The 20,807-nt window shown below is 44.6% G+C and overlaps 1 protein-coding gene across 2 annotated transcripts in view; it reads left to right on the plus strand.

The window, feature by feature from the left end:
* NPNT (nephronectin) overlaps positions 1–19,116 on the plus strand; it is a 52,588-nt gene extending 33,472 nt beyond the window's left edge. For both annotated transcript variants that reach the window (XM_054161602.1, XM_054161594.1), the window contains 8 exons: positions 490–624; positions 1,817–1,939; positions 3,624–3,829; positions 3,965–4,157; positions 12,306–12,401; positions 12,765–12,863; positions 16,352–16,608; positions 18,821–19,116. In XM_054161602.1, coding sequence (XP_054017577.1) covers positions 490–624; positions 1,817–1,939; positions 3,624–3,829; positions 3,965–4,157; positions 12,306–12,401; positions 12,765–12,863; positions 16,352–16,608; positions 18,821–18,916 — 1,205 coding nt within the window. In that variant the 3' untranslated portion in view covers positions 18,917–19,116. The remainder of the gene's footprint in view (positions 1–489; positions 625–1,816; positions 1,940–3,623; positions 3,830–3,964; positions 4,158–12,305; positions 12,402–12,764; positions 12,864–16,351; positions 16,609–18,820) is intronic.
* The last annotated feature ends 1,691 nt before the right edge of the window (positions 19,117–20,807 follow it).

Below are 20,807 nucleotides of genomic sequence, written 5' to 3' on the forward strand. Positions count from 1 at the left end.
CAAAGGCTTGAACTGTGCCCTGTAGATAACCAACAAGTGTCAGGAGTGGTGTGCGTCAGAGGCCACTGTGCATGGCAGGCCTCTGCCTCAGTGAGGAATTAGGGTTCAAGCACTCAGCAGGCTCCAGCTTGGTGTCCAAGGGCTACAAAGTGAATGGTAGCCCAGGCAGCTTTTCTCTGTCAGCCTGACCTCATCTGAGAGTTTCCCAGACAGCGAAAGCAGTGAAAGGTGGGTGTATATTAGATGCTTCCTGGGTCTGCCTGGCTTGGTAGTCAGCATCAGAACTGCTGAGTGACCAAGAGCTGAACTGAGATGACACAGCCAGAAGAAGTGCTCAGGTGTTACTGCTGAGTGACCAGCTTGTAGCCATAAGGACCTGATAAAAATAGTCTTCTTTAGTTCTCCATTGTGTGAAGGCAGTTTAGTTTAGATAGCACAGATTATGTTCGAGCTGCCCTTGGGAATAATGCAGTCCCTTTCTCTCCACAGATATCGATGAATGTGCTACTGGGAGGGTCATCTGTCCACGATTCAGGCACTGTGTCAATACTTTTGGAAGCTACATTTGCAGATGTCATAAAGGCTTTGATCTAATGTACATCGGAGGCAAATACCAATGCCACGGTAAGAACAACTTCTTGTGTGGAGGTAATAAAGCTGCATGTTCTAAAGGGAAATCAGTGGTTTAAAGAGGGATGTTTGCTCATTGCTGAAATGTTGAAGCAGGTTGGCTTAGGTTACACTGCATTTGTATTTTATGAAAGAGTGGATTATAGAAATAGACTGTGAAAGAGAAAGCAGGCATTTGGCCCTCATTCTTGTAATTGGTTCTCCTGTAGAACCTATTTGGAAAGCAGAGCTGCTGACCTCAGGAATTCTTTCCAAAGCCTTTGTCCCACAGGTTTTGCTGTGGACAGGCAGTTGTAGGTTTGGAGCAGCCTATGAGCTGTGTCTGAGCTGTAATGCAGCTGTGCTCTGTAGTGTGCCCCAAGATGCAAGATAAGAAAATGTGCCTAGAGGTGAGCACACCCCAGCTCCTTCCCACCCAGGCTGACCAACTTTCCTTCTCTGAAGACAGGTGGGGGAGAAGGCAGGGGTTGGGAAATAACCTGTCTCTGTCTGGACATGAGGCTGGAATGCAGCTGGTGTATGCCCTCCAACAACAATGTTCCCAGGCCCCATTGTCTTAGTTTCCCAGGGCCTCAACTGGTTATCATTCTTTTACTGAAAAAAGGAGATAATGAGGCATTGCTTTATGTTTAAGTATGTATTTTGGAAGGAAATCTCCCACAGAGCACTGGACTTTGGAGATTTTTGCTTGCATCACTAACCACCACCATGGAAATGCCATGTAAGATGTTTGAAGCAATTTGTACGTGATGCAGCAACATCTGTACAGATGTGTAACAGAGGAAGCATTTTATGAGCAAAATTGAATACCTGTGTGATTAAGAACATGCCTTTTCCTACACTCAGTTTTCATTCCTTCATCCTGTCACCCTTAAGAGGTGGTTATGAAAATAGCGATCTTCGTGAACTCCACAGCAGCCTGCCCACAGTGTAGCACTGAAGCTGATGCCGAGGCACAAGTTGAGCAGTACCAGGCTTGCATGTTAGTCCCTTTTACCCTGATGTTTGCAACATCCCATTGATTTGTGACTATCTGCCTTCCTTTTTCCACTGGCAATTCAGTCTTACTGATTTTCTCAAAATTAACAACATTTTCCTAACCACCACACCACTGTTTGTGGTTTGCAGGGGTAAGCAGAAAGCCTCTTTGAGGTAAAGGGTTCTTCACTGTAGCTTTCTGTTGCAGATGTGGACGAGTGTTCCCTTGGGCACCACCAGTGCGGTCCCTTAGCACGGTGTTACAACACAGCAGGATCCTACAAATGCAAGTGTAAGGAAGGGTACAGAGACAATGGAACAAGCTGCACAGGTACGCAGTGGAACCCTGACAGCAAACGTGTCCCCTGTGAATGCGCACACTTGGAGGTACAGCACTGTCAGGCTCAGTTTCTCTGAACTATTTTTAATACTTAATAAAAGGCCAGGGAATGTAGTCAGAGCTTCCTGAGTCCTAGCATGCCTTGATAAAAATACCTCTCCCTCAGACATTTTCATAATTGGAAAGAAATTCACCTCTCCCTGTTCACGGCTTCGTTCTAGAGATTGCTTCAGGATGACAACAACTGAAGGAGCAGGGTGGGTCTGGTCAGACAGTAGATGTTACTCATACTAGGTTGTTGCATACTCTGCCTCTGGCCCATCTCAGCAGTGCACACCTACTTCCCCACTGCTCCCCAGATGTGAACAGCAGAGGGAGGACTCCTTTGGAAGAATTCCCTGATGGAGAATCCTCTTCCTCACCTCTCTCTTGGAAGCAGCAGCCATCCCCTTTGGTACAGAATAGGCCCTTAGGACACCCCTATGACATCTGCTGAATCTTCTGGAGGACCCTGTGCTCATGCAGGGGTTCTGGTCTTATGTGACTCACTCAGTTCCACTGCAGACTTGTTTCCTTTGGCTGTAGCTATCATGGTAATGTGATCTGGATCTCTCAGAACCTGAGTGCTTGCAATTATACATGGACACACTTCACACAAGTTCCTGGGACACAGTCCCAAGGTGCATTTTAAATTTTAATATCCTTTAATGAACAAACAGCAGAGTATTCAAAAGAAGAGTGGTAAACAGGTGGCACCACCTTTTTACCTGCCATCATCAAACAGTCTGGTGTTTAACAAACAGCAGCTCCTCGCTCTTGTGAAACACTTGTACTCAAAATACTTGACTGGAGTTCTTGCCGAGGCTGTTAAGATCCCCCATGAGATACAAAAGGCTTGTGAGCAAACAGAAAGTTAGAAATGCCAAACCAGGTATTCTTGCATTTCATGTCTGCAGAAATTCCCCTTGTGAAACCAAGCTGAAATTTGTTGTCTGTCCTTTGTGACGTGCTGGGGGAGATGTATTGTAGGCTCTGTTACTCTGGTGTAGGTGGTGCCCAGTTCACCTTCTTGTTCTGGAGCTTCTTGGCATCTAGCAAAGATAAAGATCTAAATGAAGGCCATTGGCTTTGGTTCAATCTCTTAAAAATTATTAATGCTTAGTGACAAGGAGAAAAGTTTAGAAAGACTGGTGGGGTGGGGGGGTGGGCACTGAAAGAGAACTTTCTTAAGCCAAAGGAATCTGTCTGCCAATCCATGACCAAAATGGCTGTAGCACTGCAGTCTTACTAAACTCTCCTCTGCTCCTGAGTGCAGACTTGTCCAGTCCAGAGAGCTCCTTAACACACATCTTCCTGTCCATGCTATTTTACTAGAAGTGGGGTTAGGTAAGTATTACCACCTCTGACAGAGAGCTGATGCTTGGGAGCAGATGGGAATGGAAGTCTCTTTGCCTTCAGTCATTCTAAATCACCTCTAAACTGCTGTAATGAGAAGTAGCAATGAAAGGGATGTGATAATTCGGAAGTGCTGATGCTAAAGTATGTTTCTATTAGTGGAACTATTTAGAAGAAGAGAAATAATTTGAGGTTCTCCATGTCATAATGAAGTATATTGTTAAGTTACTGGAGAGAGAGACTCATGTCCATTTTGGTCCCATTTTGATTCTCTTTGCAGTTATTCCTAATGTCATGATTGAACCACCTGTTCCATATCATAAATTCAAGGGCAGCAGCATGCTCCCAAAGGGAGGCAATGGTGTAACCAATAGGATTCCTGATGTTGGAGACACAAGGCAACCCCTCAGACCACCCTATGTACCTGCTATTGTTACAGAGAGGCCAGTGACCAGGCCAGCAGCTCGTCCTACACCCGGGCCAACAGCTCGTCCTACACCCGGGCCAACAGCTCGTCCTACACCCGGGCCAACAGCTCGTCCTACACCCGGGCCAACAACTCGACTGGCACCAAAGCCAACCACTAGATACGTGCCAGTGGCAACAAGACCAGTAACAAAGCCAGTGACGAGGCCTCCACCTCCACCACCACCACCACAACCTACAATGTTAAGACCTACACTACCACCACAAAGGCATCCTCTAACCACTGAAGAGCCATTTCACGTTCCCGTTGAAACGACATTTTCCCCAGGAGTTACAGATGACAACAGGATACAGATAGATCCTCAGAAACCCCGAGGAGATGTCTTCAGTAAGTAATTTTACATCTTCTTTCATTTATCAGGACTGTTGATGCAGTGAGGTGAATGCATGCAGTGTACTGGTAGGTTTTCTTGGAATGCTTTATCAGTGAGAGCCAAGACATGAAACTGAAAGAGTTCAGGTGGTAAAGGCACACAAATAATTGTTTTTATTACTTAACAAAAATGTGTGGAGGAAGTTCTGGGCCAATTCAGTCAAAAACCATCATCTTTTTTTCTGTCTGAAATGATTGGTGAGTATAGTGTACTATACAATTACTTAACTTAATTACACTTGGAGATGAAAGCTGTGGAGAAGTAGTTTTATTGAAAATAAATGTAACTCATAGTTAGTGAATTCAGATTTCAGAGAGGTGAGATTTGCTCTTAGCCTCTTTCTGTAGCTTGAAGAATGGAAAAAATGGGACCATGTCTGATTACCGAAAGACTCTGTTATGGCACTTTACTGTATGAATTCAGAGAGGTTTGGATGTTTATGACAGAGCAATTGCAAAGTTGTGTAAAAATAATGTAGAGGCTGACTTTATGGACTGCCCCTGAAAAATGGATATGTGAAAAGCTGAAGCTAGTAAAGCTTCCCATGGCATGAGCACACGTCATTTTAAGAGCTGCTTTGAAAGCTACAGCACCACTTCCGTGCCAGCTTTAGTGCATGCCACAGAAGACGTTACTGGCACATGCAGAGTTACACGTTCTCTGCCAAGAAATACTCAGCACCTAATTTCATCTTCAGTTCTGCTGCTAATTTTAGAGAGAGGGAAGGGTGTGCTGCATCAGCCCTTCTTCTTCAGAGTGACCTGCAGTAAAGCTGCTGAAGCAGTGTAGTAGGAGGAAAGGTTTGCTGTCTCAGAGCAGGTGTATAAGCATTGTGGGAGGCTTTTTCCCAGTTGCTTTGGCATCTGTGCGGTGACTTCTTGGGGTCTCTTAGGTCATTATGCAGTGAAATATTTTGTTTATTGTGGAAAATGGCTTGCTTTGCCTGGTGACATTTAATCTGTTGCAGTCAGTTTGATAGATTTAAAATGAAGATAAAAGCTAACCTAGAATTTGGGGTTTTAAGGCCAGGCTGGATGTGGCTCTGGGCAACCTGATCTAGTGTGAAGTGTCCCTGCCCGTGGCAGGGGGGTTGGAACTAGGTGATCCTTGAGGTCCCTTGCAACCCTAACAATTCTATGGTTCTATAAATCCTGCTAGTACTTGGTGGAGTGTGCTTTTGTGAGGTTGTTTTGCAGTCTGTGTTGTTAGAAATCTAAAGAAATAAAGTTAAAATATAAAGGCATTTTTATCTATAATTGTAACAAGAAATGCAGTGAAGACTCCCCAGACTTAATATCATTGGAACCAATAGGTAAAAATAGAGTGTTATTTGGAAATGATTCTAGGCTCTGGTACTGCAATTCCCAGGCTGTATTGTCCTGTGACTGCTCTCTGGAATTCTGTAGCAGAGGAGCAGTTTTCAGCTGTTTTCTTGAAGTCACAGCAATCATCTGTACTATTTACAATTGGTTTCCTTTGTTGTCCCTAGAGGCTCAATTTTGAAGCTAATGCTTTCAATACCTATGCTTCAGGTACAGAGGTCTGGAAAGTAGGGAAGTGTTTGTTTCCTGACTGTAAGATTACATGTTGTAGAATATTCAACAAACACAGGAAAAGCTGATCTCTGCTAAGTGTTTATCTGCTGTTTAGGCCAGCTGCCCACCTTTGGGGTTTGTGATACACATACACAGCTTCAAAGGCTTCAGTGCACAATACAGCAGGGACAACAGGTCAAGCACCAGCAGCTGTTACTGGGCAAAACCTCACACACAGAGCACTGTAGCCAGTAACCACTGGCAATGTGCTGAAGACCTCAGTATTTAAAGCAGTGTTAAAGCTGGGTTATCTTCCTTTTTGCTGCCCTTGGGCTCTGAAGCCTTTAGCCAGCCTTTGAGAAAGCAAGGTGACAGTAACCATGCTTTGCTCAGGCATTGGAAGGGGTGGTACTCCTGTGGGGCAGTCCATGGCAAAGGGGTGGTTGGTCTGCTGTACACTGACAGGTGCCCTAGTGCCCTAGCCCACATCCTGCAGACATACTGGTGGGCTAGGATTGGGTCCCCAGCAAAAGAGGAAATGTGCCTGGGCAAGGGCACTTGTTTTCTGTAAACATCAACTGTAGTTTTTAATTCTTTAACTTTCTCCTGAGCTTACCCTTGGTGACTTGTTGCTCCTTATTTTCTCTCTTCATTGTTACATGACCTGCTGTTTGTCCTCACCTTTCACTTCAGAGCACTCCTGAAAGTGCTACCCTGCTTGAAATCAGCTGAGGTCCTGTGAAATGGGTGGGTTCAGTGGTGACAAAGAGAACAGATGATACATAGAATATAGAATACATAGAATAAACCAGGTTGGAAGAGACCTTCAAGATCACCGCGTCCAACCCATCAACCAATCCAACACCACCCAAACAACTAACCCACGGCACCAAACACCCCATCAAGTCTCCTCCTGAAAACCTCCAGTGATGGCGACTCCACCACCTCCCCAGGCAGCCCATTCCAATGGGCAATCACTATTTCTGTATAGAACTTTTTCCTAACATCCAGCCTGAACCTCCCCTGGTGCAGTCTGAGACTGTGTCCTCTTGTTTTGGTACTGCTTGCCTGGGAGAAGAGACCAACATCCATCTGTCTACAACCTCCCTTCAGGTAGTTGTAGAGAGTAATAAGGTCACCCCTGAGTCTCCTCTTCTCCAGGCTAAGCAACCCCAGCTCCCTCAGCCTCTCCTCGTAGGGCTTGTGTTCCAAACCCCTCACCAACTTTGTTGCTCTTCTCTGGACTCATTCCAGCAAGTCAACATCCTTCCTAAACTGAGGGGCCCAGAACTGGACACAGTACTCGAGGTGCGGCCTAACCAGTGCAGTGTACAGGGGCAGAATGATAATAATGTTGATATGGCTACTTAAGTGCCTTTGCAGTTTTTGAGAGATTTTGGGTTGTTGTAGTTTTTTTACCCCTTTCCTAAAAATGCCTGCAGTGACTTTGGGAGCTGCTTTTGCAGGGAACAGAAAAATCACCATTTTTTAAAAAGGAATTCCTACACTTGGCCTTTGAACCACTTAGTCAGATGCAGACAGTGGAATCTGGCACCGAGGATAATCTTCTGATATGGATGGGGGGGATGGCAATGAGGGAGGAATGCAGCAATGGCTTAATATTTAACTATTTCAGGACTGACACAAATTACAGTGAAGTGCAGGGGCATCTTTTCTGGTTACTCTCTAGCAAAGAGAATGAACTCATGAAGTAAGACTAAGAGTTTCTGCTACCATCAGGAGCTGGGTGATGAGCATGAAAAACAAACCTAAAGACAAAGCATGTTAGCAGGAGAGTGAGGACAAAACCCTTTATCTGTATTAGAAGACAGTTCAGCAGTTTTCCTTTTCTGCTGTTAGTGGAGCTGAATTAGATATTTTTTTCCTCATAGCAGCTATAAAAAAGAAGAAAAATGGGATTACAACTTGACTCTAGTCCCCTTTTCACTGAGTGCGAAGTGCAATAAATGCAGTTCGGTGATCCTTGAAGGTGTTGAAAAAAAGCAGCGTAGAAGAATGTGGTTTTTCATTGAGCAGCCTAAGTTTACAACAGCATTTCATTTGACTTCACTGTCAGGCACCTATTAAAATGGATTTGTCTTAATACTGAAGTATTTAAAGCAGGAACTTTCTTCCTGTTTGTACTCTGGAGCTAAATCCTAAGATCCTGGATCCCCAGATCTGATGTGCCAGTTGCTGAACACTGTTGACTTTAGCTGCCTTCCCCTGAAACTCAGTTGTCACTCTGCACCTCCTGAACAGCTGCTCACAGACAGGCAGGCAGGTTACTGTTCAGAAAATCTCTGGAAACATATGGAATGTTTGGTTTAGGTCACAGTTAATCAGGATTGTAACTGCTTGAGAAATGCAGGACCAGGCCTTGGAATGGGTTGCATGCCAGCAGCGGCTCTCCCCTCTTACACAAGCAGTACTGCAGAGGGTGGGACAGGCCAGCAAAGCTCTTCTTGAAATCGTTCTGGCTGCAGAGTTTGAGGCAACATATCCTGGACACTACAGGTTCCAGATAAAAGGGTGCAGTGCATCTTGCTGTTGCCCCTTCTTAACATACATCAAAGTCTTGCCTGGAGTAAAAGAGGACGTACTTAGTCTTGTTTGCCAAGTCAGACTGACCTCTGGACTGCTCTTGCATGTAGCCATTTTCTGTTAGTTCTGCATGAGCTCTCATCATTTGTGGGTTTGGGCTTTTTTTTTTGGAAGCAGTATTTAACTTCCAGTCGTAACTACTCAGTCAAAAAATCTTTGTCCTTTTGTTGTTGTTGCTTTTAATAACTGGGAAACTTGGTCATGATTGTTGTGTAGAGTGGAATGGCCCAAGAATGCAGAGTTTGTTGTGAGGCAGAGGCCTGCGTTGTTAATAGCAGTAACAGTTGCTAATAATCTGAAGCTGCACTCTGTTTTGGTTTGGGCTTGCGGTACCAAACCAGTGATGATTCTGTAATTACAAATAACCTGACAGGAGTGCATGGCATCTCTTATACTCCCAAGCCTAGCAATTGGCAAGTTGAAAGTCCTACTGTTTTCCCAAGGGATGAAAAAGCTGAAAAGCAATCAGCCTTATGCACTTGTTGAATGTTCCCCCTCACATTCATGCATCTCTGAAGGACTCAGCTCGTGAACTTTGAGAATATGCTAGTGTTGATGTATTGGCTCACTCAGGGCTTAGAAAATTCTCCAAGAAAAAGAAGCCAAGTTTATATTTAACAAGCTTTATCAAACCATTGAAGTGAAGTGAAAAGCAGGCTGATACGTTGTATAAAGTACACAGAGAGGGCTTGGAAAGCTTGCAGAAAATAACTGTGCCAAATAGTTTCTCCCACGACCGCCACTTGACGTGTTAGGGACTGCAGGGAAAAGAAGTGCACACAGGGATCGTGTTCAGAGGCCTGCACCCCCTACCCTGACTCTTGTCTGGGGTCGAGTGCACATTCCTCTCCTTAGGCCTGAAGTGACTGGCTGAAAGCTCTGCAACACGTTCTTCTAGGGGTTCATAACAACAGGGTTTGGTGAGGACTTCAGAGAATTACGTTTTTATAGAGCTTTAATTACAGGCAAGTGAATTAGCTTTACTTTGGAGAATGCTTATTTGTGTGCATGGTTGTGACTCCAATTCTGTGTATAAAATGGCAGTTCATTGGAAAAGAAATTCCTGGTTTTTCCTGCAGTATTCTCCATAAACAAGAGCTATGAGATGAGGATCCATAGGGCAGGCACATACCTTGAAACTGTGACCCCCTGAGTATCCTACAAATCTCAGAGCATGACACTGGGCTTCCTCCCTGCTCTCTGCTGTGGTAGCTCATTTAGAGCCCTCTAACTGCTACCCCCGAGTCTGGGGCCTTTGGTCCCCAAGAAGCCCTTGAGGTGCAGGGGAAGATGCGGAGGTACAGAGTGTTACCACGTTAACCTAGATGCGAAAAGGATGCAGGCATCCTGTCACAAGGGGGGATGATGGCACTGGGAGGTTCCTCGTAGGCTGGAGTCCTCCTGCAGCTCAGGGAGACAGCAGTTCACTTTTCCATCTGCTCCCGTGGGCTGGCCTCTTTCCATCTGTGTGCCTGGTGGATGTGGCAGGTGTAAAGGTGCTTCCAGGAAAGGTTGTGTCTCCATTGCAGACCAGCAGCTACAGTACCTATGTGAGCTGCACTCAGCAGTTGTGAAGCAAATGGCTGACTTGCTCTTCTAAGTGTGGGAAACAAACTCTCTTTTCCATAGCACCTTCTGAGAAGAGGAGAGGCCAGGTGAGGGCCCAGGGGGAGCAGCATAGATGTGTCTCATAATAATAATCAAGCTGCATTCCATAGGGAACAGGAACCTGCAGCATGGATGTATGAAACACCCCTCTGAGGTGGAACTGCAGTCAGCACTGTCTTGCCAGAAGTGCCAGCAAGTAACTTAGAGAATGCTGTTAGTTGAGCAGGCTTTGTACAGAAGTGCTCCTGCAAAATTGGCTGCCTCAGGTGGCTGGCCACAGTGAGCCCAAGAAAGGGAATTACCAGAGCTGGTCATCCCTGAGCACACCCACTGCAGCTGACTTTAAATGGTGCCCACAGCTGCTGTACTACAGCGGTGCTGCTCCGAGTACACATCAGTCACTCCACAAGCCACTGCCCATGGTTGTCCACAGCTGCAATACAGTTAGAGCAGTGCTACCTGTGTGCTGTTACAGGTCAGAACAGCTCACAGCCCTGTGAACACCCTGTGCAGGTGTAATGCAGCTGAATGATGTGCTGCTGCAGCTGTCTCACTTGCCTCTTAGAGCTCTTACCACAGACAACAGCATACTGCTGGGCAGGATTTTGGGTGAAGGATGGGTTCAGAGCATTCCCATTTTGAATTTTTTGCTGCCTGAGGTAGAGAGACTTTTTCTGTATATAACTGAACACAGTGTTTGTGCATAAATGTACTGCAGGGTGATGAGTGGCCTAGGTGCTGTGGGCTGTGCACATTTGTAAGGTTGCTTTCACATTAAATAGCAACATTTTAATCACACACAAAAAAAACCCAAACCCCAAACACCCCAGATTAAACAAAACAGCAAGAATATTATTACAAACAACATATCCTTTACTACCCAAGCCAGCCTGAAGCCCTTGAGGCTGTTTGAGCATTAATATCCTAGACTGCAAAGAAGCAGAAACCAAAATCTATACAGGATTTAAACAAAAGAAAGAAAAAAAAGAGTCTGATTCCAAAAGTGACTGTAAGAAGTTAATGTTCCCTACATACTTCAACCTCCTTATTTTTACCGTACAAGATTTCCATCCAAGGTCTGTAGCCTGTAGTATTGCTTTTAAAATATGTTAGCATTTGGTTGACTTTGTATCAGGCTGATTACTTTGTCCTAAAGTCAGAAAGCAGGAAGCTACTTCTTATTTTTCCATCTTACTCTGTCATCTTCTGGCTTTAGAGGATCTCTTGCATCTTGTCCTAGTGCAAAAGAAGTTCCTTCTTACACTTGATGTGATTTCCTGAAAACAACAGTCCTTTATCTCAGCTTCGAACTGTAAATCAGCTCAGTTCTTGTTCCCACTTGCCTCAGAAGCCTATAGAGACATTAAGATACTCAGGTTAGCACTGGAAGTGGAAGATGTGTCAAGGTTATTATAGATAAGGCCCTTACAAATACCATAGGTGTCAGAGATGTCTACAACGTCTAAGGACGTGTCTGAAACACTTCACTGTTGTTCTTACCTGTAAAAGAGGAATTTCCAAGAGAGCTCTATCCAGCGCAATCTGTTTGTCTCTAGTTGACAGCTGCCTGTCAGACTTGAAAAGACTGTGGAATTTCTGGAGACTTGCACAGGCTGCCGTGGGGTCTTCAGAAGTAAGCAGAAGTCTTTGTAGCCATCTGACTTTGGCAGCTGTCCTTCTCACAAAGAGCCCTTGAATTTCAGCTTGTCCTGGCTGCTGTGAATGTGCCATAACCTCTGGGTGCATTAATCACTGAGGGTGTTCCTTCTCCTGACAGTTGAGAGACAGCAAAAAATGTAATTACAGCTGAATTCCAGTTTCCTCTGGAGCTCCTCCTCCCTCACTCTTGGTACACTCCTGAGTGCTGTTTAGGGGGCTCTAATCCTTTGCAGGTAGATGAATGTCCCTTCAGCTGTGTCTCCAAGGTTGGGTGCCTGTAAACATCTGCAGAAGGTAAGTGGATCAGAAAGTTTGAGCAGGGCTTTAATATGGCTTGATTTTATTGATAAGCCTCTGCCTTTAAGAGTGCCTTGGGAGGGGAATAGTGTGCTTCAAGGTTAAAGCTTTCTTCTTTTACTATTATTTTTTCCCCCTCTGGTTAAAAAGGACCTTTCATTTGAGAGCCTTTAGCAGGTTTGGAACCACCTTTTACAGCGTTCAGATAAATGTTACAACATAAATCACAAATCACAGAGGCTTTACACTTTATGACTCGTCTCGTCAAATAAAGGTATTGAATTCTCCAAGCAAAAGCACAATGCCCAGAGCTGCTCTGCTGTTTTTTATGGAAGATAAGGAAGTAGGTCACTAACTACTTTCATCTCATTCATTTCTGACCAACTGCTTTTCCCACAGTTCCTCGGCAGCCCGGAGTGAGCAACAATCTGTTTGAAATACTTGAAATTGAAAGAGGGATTACTGCCGACGAATTTGAAGCAAACGATGACCCAGGTAAAGATCACATCTCCTCGTCAGGGGCTGGAGTGCAGGAGTTTGGGAGATTGCTTAGGGCTTTCTGTAGTTTTACATTTGTTTATGCTTTATATATATAAAAACCCCCAAACCAAACCCCCTCCCCCCCAAGTGAACCTTCACAGGTTTATTTCCTAACAGCTTTAGCACAAGAATGACACACAGTGTGAACAGTGACATTGCCACCCTTTGCAGGGTTATTGTTTTGGTGCTTTTGCTGCATTTCATTTTTGTGTGTACTTGCTAGTATCAACCACAAGGGAAGCTGCTGTAGTTCCAAAACAATCCAAAAAACTTTGCTTTGCCTTTTTTTTTGACCTTCTGCTCCTCTCTTCTGCCCAGGAGTGCTGGTGCACAGCTGCAGTTTTGATAGTGGACTGTGTGGATGGATGAAGGACAAAGATGATGACTTGCACTGGGTTCCAGTGAGAGATGCATCAGGTAAGAGATAACTGTTTATGATTGTATCCTGTAGTTGAAGAACCACCCAGGCTTAAGGCTGATGACAGTCCTTACATTATGAGGAATTTATACAGCTCCTGTACCCTTCACTTCTGGGATGTATTTCACACCCACACCTCTTCTGTGTGTATAACAAGACCTGAGGATTCCCAAGGTGAAAGAGCAATTGAGAATTTGCACTTTTATCGTAGCTGGGATCTTTAGAATAGAAATGCCTCTGAAGGAGCAGTGACTGTATTCAGGAAGAGATTATCTGTTTTAAAAGAAACAAAAATGGGCACTAGGGAACAATTCATTTATGATAAAGCAAAGGTTATTTTTCAAACCACCACACAAACAGACTTATTTCCATATTATGAGCAAAATTGTCAAAAGAGCTTGAACTAGACTTTGTTCTGCTGCCAGATACAAAGTTCTGCATTAACCTCTTCATCTTACTGAATTCCACTCCAAGTTACAGGAACCTCCTAAGTAACTGGAAGACAAGTTAGGTGCTCCAGTACATAACAGGGGGCCTACAGGAAAGCCAGAGAGGGACTTCTTACAAAGGCATGTTAGGAATAGGACAGGGGTAACAGCTTTAAAATGAAAGAGGATAGATTTGGGTTAGATGTAAAGTTCCTCACTGTGAGGGTGAAGAAGAACTGGTGCAGGTCACTCAGAGAAGTTGTGGATACCCTTTCTGTGGAAGTTTTCAAGGCCAGGTTGTATGGGGCTTTGAGCAGTCTGGTCTAGTGGAAGGTGTCCCTGTCCTTGGCAGGGAGGTTGGAACTTTAAGGTCCCTTCCACCCCCAACCATTGTGTGATAGAGAGACTTCTGAAAATGGTTGTGTTTGGGATGGAAAAAAGGACCTTGCCTTGCTTATTACAGGGGAGTGTGTATTAGCCATTTGCAGTGGCATCAGTGCTGGTGGTCAGCCAAAGCAGCAACTCCTCCCACCACACACCTCTGCTGGCATAGTCCCAGCACATCTGCACTGCTGGAAGTTAGTTGTATGTTGTCGGCTGCCGATTTTGCTGTGTGGCACTGAGAGGCTGGCTGTCCTTGCCTGCCTACACTGCCCCCAGACCCAGGGATTAGACACACATCTCTGGCTGCCTCTAATGATGGGATTACTTCATTCCCAGGAGAGCAGCCTTTGAAGTGCACAATGCTCACATTATGTGAGGGGATGGCAGACCTGGGAAGGAACCTGCTCTCAGGCAGTTAAATGTCCTGGGTTAAGCAGAGGGAGGTTGAGGGCACTGAGAGCCATTTTCCTTACACACAACTCATCCCAGAGGTCTGTCTTTAGACTGCCAGTGATGAGACAGTCATTTGCCACCACAGCAGGTGACCTGGCACCTTTTTAAGGCTCTATAGCTGGCTAAGTGGGAGTGCTGTCTTTGCTTACTGGGCAGGCCCCTTCCCCACCCACAGGCAAGCTCTAGTATTTCATATGCTCCTTAAGACACTTTAAAAGCTTCATGAATGGCTTAGAGAGCAGAGCCTCTTCCTCCTGTAGATAAGAAAACAGGCAGCTGTCTCCTGCTTTAAAAAAAGATTACACAACTCAAACTTCTTTTTGGACCAAGAGATTTAACAGCACTGTTTCTGAGAGTCACTCAAAGCATGTTCCCTCTCTGTACTCAAGGGTTGCAGTTACTGAAGTTCCATGTTTATGTTTTATATCTGGCTTTTAGTTTTTAAAACTTTTCTCTTGTGGTGTTTCCCAGTCAGGGACAACCTAAGCTTTTTGTTTCCTGTGTATGTATGTTCTGCTGCTGTTGACACAACCTGTTAAAACTAGTCCCTTGAAGGCACCCACCCACTCCCTCCTGTCTGGAATACCTTGTTGCAAGCATTTATTTTCACAGCTTGTTCCTGAGTGTTTGCCTTCACCTTTCAGTTTGCTGTTTGTTGGTTTATCAGAATCTGCAGTGGGAAAGGTGCTGTACTGAAGCCTTATAAGCTAATTGTGCATACAGAAAATGCTGGTGTGAGGGGACCTGTTCCTGCAGGGGCTTGCCTACAGACAGGCTGGTGTGCTTACCTCAGGCTGTTTCCTATTGATTGGGCTCAGTCACTGTAACTATCTGAAACAGATGCAGTTAATGAGTCAGGTCGGTGTATTGATAGAATTGTATCCACAACAAACAGGTGCAGTTAGCTGAACTCTGCTATGGTTATTGTAGCAGTCAGGCTCCTGGCTGCAGAAAAAATGCATTAAAAAAAATTAAAAGGAAACAGCAAACCAAGCCTAGGCAAAACGTTTACAGATTGTTGGAGAAGAGGTTCTCACTTCATGCCTAAATGCAGGTCTGGGGCCCCAGACAGCATTGTAATACCATGCCTTGGTAAATCTGAGACTAAAGAACTTAGAAACTCTGTAGAAAGAGTGACCTGGAGATGAGATTGGCTTTCCTGTTGAGTGATAACTTCAGAGGAAAGGCATTGTGGCTTTCAAACAGCAAGCTGTGGTTGAGTAGGAGAAGGGTGACAATTTAAGTAATTATAGAACAGAAATACACTTTTCAAGTAGAGACTTAGTATGTTAAGAATATTACACCTTCCCTGTATTTCTACATGATCCCTTTCAACTAAGGGGCCTAAATACTACCTTTACCCTAAGTTCACTGAACTGGAATTTTTCAGTTAAGAAAAGGTTTAAAAGCCTGATCTCGTAAAAGCCCCAAAAACCTTCAACTCAGAGCAAGAGAAGAATTGTCTTAGCATTTTTCTTTGTAATGTGTGAACTCTCCTCCCTTTGATAATTTCAAGTTTTAAAGTTCCAATCCACCCTGCAGAAGTCATCATGAAAGGTACAAACCAAAAACAGGAGTGTGTGTTTTCTCCAAGATAGGAAGTCTCATGTATTGTAGTTGTGAGTGCCCATGTGCACTCCCTGGGTCTGTGGAAGCAGGGAAGCATATGCTGCCTTTCTTTGCTTGTTTTCTTGCTCTCTTTCTCTCAGGCTTAATGTCTAAGGGCCGTGGTTTAGCGCCAGACTTGGTAGAGTTACATAATGGTTGGACTTCATGATCTTAAGGTGCCTTCAGAAAACCACCTTTACTTCATACGTGGTCAGAGATGATAACAGGGGTTGAATTCATTATGTTCGCTGACTGCTCCAGGGAGTGTATGGCTTTAAGAGCCACATGGAAATCATTGCTGTTTCTAGCTTTCTGTTTGCACTGTTGAACAAAAAAGACTGTCTATCTTTCAGTGTTTGCAAACACAACAGCAAAACCTGCAGCTTGCAAGGTGCAGAAATGCAGACAGTAGCTTTTGTGTCACTATGGGTCATGCAGTCACCAATGAAGGAATTCATGGCATGGCAGACACAGCAGCTCTGTGCCTTATTTAAGGCTCACTGGACCCTGTGGAGCTGTTCTGTGGTTTTGGATGTTTCAATGCCTTCATGCATTTGCTCCTGCAATATAATAGATCTTTTAAAAACCCCAGCTCTCTGCTTTTTCTTTTGCAGGGGGACAGTATCTTACCATCTCTGACCCCAAAGGCAAAGAAGGCAAAACAGCGCATCTCATCCTGCCTGTGGGACACATGGCTCAGGCTGGTGACTTGTGCCTGTCCTTTAGGCATAAGGTCCCTGGGCTGCATTCTGGTGCCCTCCAAGTCTTTGTCAGGAAAAATGGTGCTCATGGACCAGCTGTCTGGGGAAGAAACGGTGGCCATGGTTGGAGACAGACACACATAACTTTACGAGGCCTAGGCCTCAAGAGTGTAAGTAACTGTGTGTGTGCTGGCCTTTGGATTTTTTACATTAGGAGCTGATGACACTTGGGTGGTGTAGCACTATTGGTCTTTTGGGTCCCATTTCAGTGTTTTACTACTGTGATCCCTGCCAGAGGAATCACTTCAAGGATTAGAGTCATTGTGCATTTTCTTCAAATTAGCTTTATGCAAAAAACCCCACCTCCAGCCACAGACAGGTAGGACATGGCCACAAGGCCTGTACCAAGCTGCCTCTCAGTCTGTTTTAAGGGAAGTCACTGTGTAGGGAAGAGCAGGCTCTCTACAACTATCTGAAGGGAGGCTGGAGTGAGGTCTCTTCCAGCCAGACACATTCTGTGATTGTGTCTTGCATGGTTTTGTGCTTCTCAGCACTCCTGCTGCTGATCTTGCCAAGGAGGTAAATGATGATCGAGCTATGCCAATTGCACACGCTGGTTTAGTGCAATCGAAAGCAGCTCTCTGAAGAGTTTCTCCAAAGCTCAGCATTTTTCTTCAGCTTCTACCTACCTTTGAAGGTCGTTTCTGTTTCAGATCTGAAGCCTGGGTGCTTCAGGGCCTGTTTGACAAACACCAGGTGGTCCAGAAAGCTCACACATCACTATGTTATGTTGATGGTGGAAGCAGGCTTCAACACACATGCAGTATAGAGTTCTAAAATCAATCCTAAGGCTGTAATTACCACAGATAATTTTCTGAAGCTTTCCCTCAGCAATAGTAGCAGACAGGTGACCTTCTGTTAGCTGTAAATGAACATCAGACAGAGTGTGGAAGTACAGAACAGATGAGCAATGCATTTGTCACATTCTTCCCCTTTTTTGCTAAGTTTTAACACTTTGGGCAATCTTAAGTTCTGTCTCAGCTGATAAAGCAGTTCATTAGTGTGTGTCACTCCTACCTGGCAGAACACCAAATGAGTTTTAGAGACCCCAAACAATACCAGTTGGCCCCCTGCCCCTTTTACCTACCTCAGCAGCAGCTCTCAGTGTGGCTTGCCAGCCATAACCAATTGCTAGTCCCTGGACCAGAGCTGCCTGATGGCACCTTACGGAACAGTTGAGTTTAGGATCTTTTCCAGCCAGCATGTGGAGCCTGGGCTGCTGACTTGAGCCATTGTGACATTTATTACAGGGGTGAGGGAAAGAGAAAACTCTAGGAAAGCAGGGAAGGCCTCTGCCACAGAGAGACCAGGAGGAAGGCTAGAAGCAAACGAAAAGCCAAAAGCAACTAAACACTGGTGACTTTAGGGGAAACCTGGGGAGAGCATGAATGGAGACCAGAATCCTTCTCCCTTTCTAATGAATTAGCTCTTTGTAAATTAGTTCTAAAGTACACCCAAAACCTGTCATGTCCCCAAAAATAGTTCAGTATAGTCAACATAGTTTCTCCTACCTCCTCCATTCCTACTCCTCAATTAAAAGTGTGTTTTCAGCAAGCTTCCAAATGATTTTTCTAACTACACAATCTGAATTTCTGACCTATGAATCTTTCCAGCTCAGTGATAACAGGAGACTCTTAGACATTATTGCTGCAGGCTTCAAATAATTTAAGTCAAAACCACTGGCTGTATTAAACAGCCCAGACTTCTGAGCCTACTGCAGGAGCACAGGGGAGCAACACTGATACCTGGGAAGGGTTCCTTAAACATTCTGTATGCCATCACTCCAGTCCTTCTAGTTGAGCTTTGCGTTTGCTCAATTTCTCCTACTGAGGCAAAATCTGAACTTGTAATGATCTGTGTAAATCCATGCCCAAACCCCCACCACTGTGTGTAGATGAGTCTGCAACAGCCTCAACTTGTTCAGTAAAAGATGAGTGTTTCTGGTTCCCATAACTAAGGTGGCTGCAAGGTGTCTCAGCACCAGAAGGCTCCTCTGATAGACAATATTTTTCAGCATACAGAGGATTTGATGTGGTTGCCATGAAGGACAAAGAAAACAGTGCAGAGCTGATGTGTAGGAAGTGCCCAAGATTCTCTTATGAGAATCTCTTTGTGGCAGCTGGTGCAGCTGGCCCAGCCCTGTCCTGAACTGCTGGTTCTTCACAAAGATCCTGCCAAAGTGAGGAAGGGAGAGCATCAGAGAATAGAAAAAACAGTCAAGTCTGAGTGCATTTGCTTTCTTACTGTTGAGACCTCTCTCCTCAGAAGCTTCTTTTAAGTGACTTTATTTTTGCACTCAAATTGTTCTGCTTCTCTTCCCAGGTTATTTTCAAAGGAGAAAAAGGGAAAGGAAGGAGTGGGGACATTGGACTAGATGATGTGATCTTGAGGAGAGGACGCTGCTCTGAAGAGCATTAGCAAAGACAATGGACCAGCACAGTCATCTCCTCTAGCCCTTCTCATGGTAATCCTACCAAGCTTTGAAACAACTGCACAGAAAAGAAGAAAAAGTTGGAGTGACCACGCAGTGGTCTGCTGAGTGCAATCTCACCAACACTAATCTCACTGAAACTTACACTCAAACCATGGAGAGCACCTCCCGGGAGTCAGGAACTCAAATCCCACGATGGTTGTTTCAATTAATCCTTAGCTCTAACTCGTATTTTTTATGTAATAACTTTATCTTCTGTTAAGGCTGATGAGTGCTCTCACACAGAGCACTTGTGGAAAAGGGAGAATGACAACTGGTGGCAAAAGCTCCAGCTCCAAGTTTTAGCGTTAAGGGATAGTCATCATCTTCCCATTGTGCTGCTCTTCTGCGTTTGATAAACAGTGGGATTGAGGTAGCTTCAGAGTCACCTCAGATAAGTGGAAGCCTGGACCTGGACTCTGGCCTGCTGCCCTGTGAAGAAGGGTTTGTTTCATATGAAATAGCATTTATTGTGGTGTTGCATCTGTACTAACAAAAAGCAGTCCTACGGAGCAGGCCCTGCAGCCCACACTTACAGCTCTGGTTTGTGCATATTTGTGGCTTCACTATTTACAGACTGGAGCTGCAAGGTAATTGGCAGCTGTGCTTCCTCACTCCACAGGACGTGCTGTGACCCCGCTGGTCGTGCCATAGGTCCGTTACCAAAGTCAGCTAATGGTGCTCACTGAAAAATGCTGCTGCAATTTTTCACATTGTAATTTGCTGAAGGCAAAAGACCAACCCCTTACCTGATGTAAGCTGGCATCTGGCAATGCTGTACAAATTTCCATTTAGCTCAGGAGCAAGCTCTACAGGGCACTCAATCCTGCAAGAAGCTCCTGGTTCAGTTGAAGGACAGAGCAGCCTGCAGAAGACAATTTGCAGCTTGTCGAATTGAGCCTGCTGTCAGCCCAGGAGGGTGCTCCCTTCCCACAGGTGGTGCAAGCCTGTGCAGAAGCATACAGAACCTGTCAGACCCTGAAATGCCTTCAGTGATCTTTGTCAAATGTCCATATTCCATCCAACCCTTCTGTATATAATAAACATTTTATTATTTAGGACTAGGACAACTTTTAGCTCTAGCTGGAACTAAATATTTATCAGAGCTTTGGACTAACGTTTCAGTTGTATCCCGTGCGTGGTGTGCAATTTCCCAGGGAATTCCTCTGTTTGGCTTGGGATTTTTTGGAAATGAGGAATAGCAGCAATCATGATGACAACAGTTCTAAATCTGACAAAGGAATTGGAACATTGGAGAAAAGGACAAAAGATTGACAAAATGTTGTTAGCGGCACAGCCTTAAAGCTTGGAAAATGGATACATAGAGAGGAAATAGGTCTCAGATCCTTTAAATACTAAAATACCATGTAAAATAAATACCAGCTTCACACCCTGGTATAAATACCAGTACCAAAAAGTTCATGTCAAGCCTTGCATGAAGTCCACAGAGACAAAATGGGCAGACCATTAGAGGCCAATATTTCAGCTCACTCTTTCTGACAAAGTCCTTTCCTGAAAACATTTTTCCACTTTGTCTGTCCCCTAGGACACAGCAGAGTGTGTACAGCTGAGGTTCATCTGGCCAAACAGAGTGGCTCCTGGAAAAATGTATCCTCCAACAGTTTAGAAAGGGAAAAAAAAACCACAACAGTGTATTTGTGAACTTCTTAAAACTGTCTTGCTTCAACTATGACCATGACTTTTCTCTCTTACATTGCTTTCAGTATGGCAGAAATGTTTGTGAATAGTTGAAATACTTTGTCCTTGTTTTCAAGTAATCAGTAAAGGAGGCTGTTACTTGCTACTAACTGGAAATCTTGTTTTCATTTCTGGATGAAA

The sequence above is a fragment of the Dryobates pubescens genome, chromosome 1 (genome assembly GCF_014839835.1).
Source record: "Dryobates pubescens isolate bDryPub1 chromosome 1, bDryPub1.pri, whole genome shotgun sequence".
NCBI lineage: Eukaryota > Metazoa > Chordata > Aves > Piciformes > Picidae > Dryobates > Dryobates pubescens.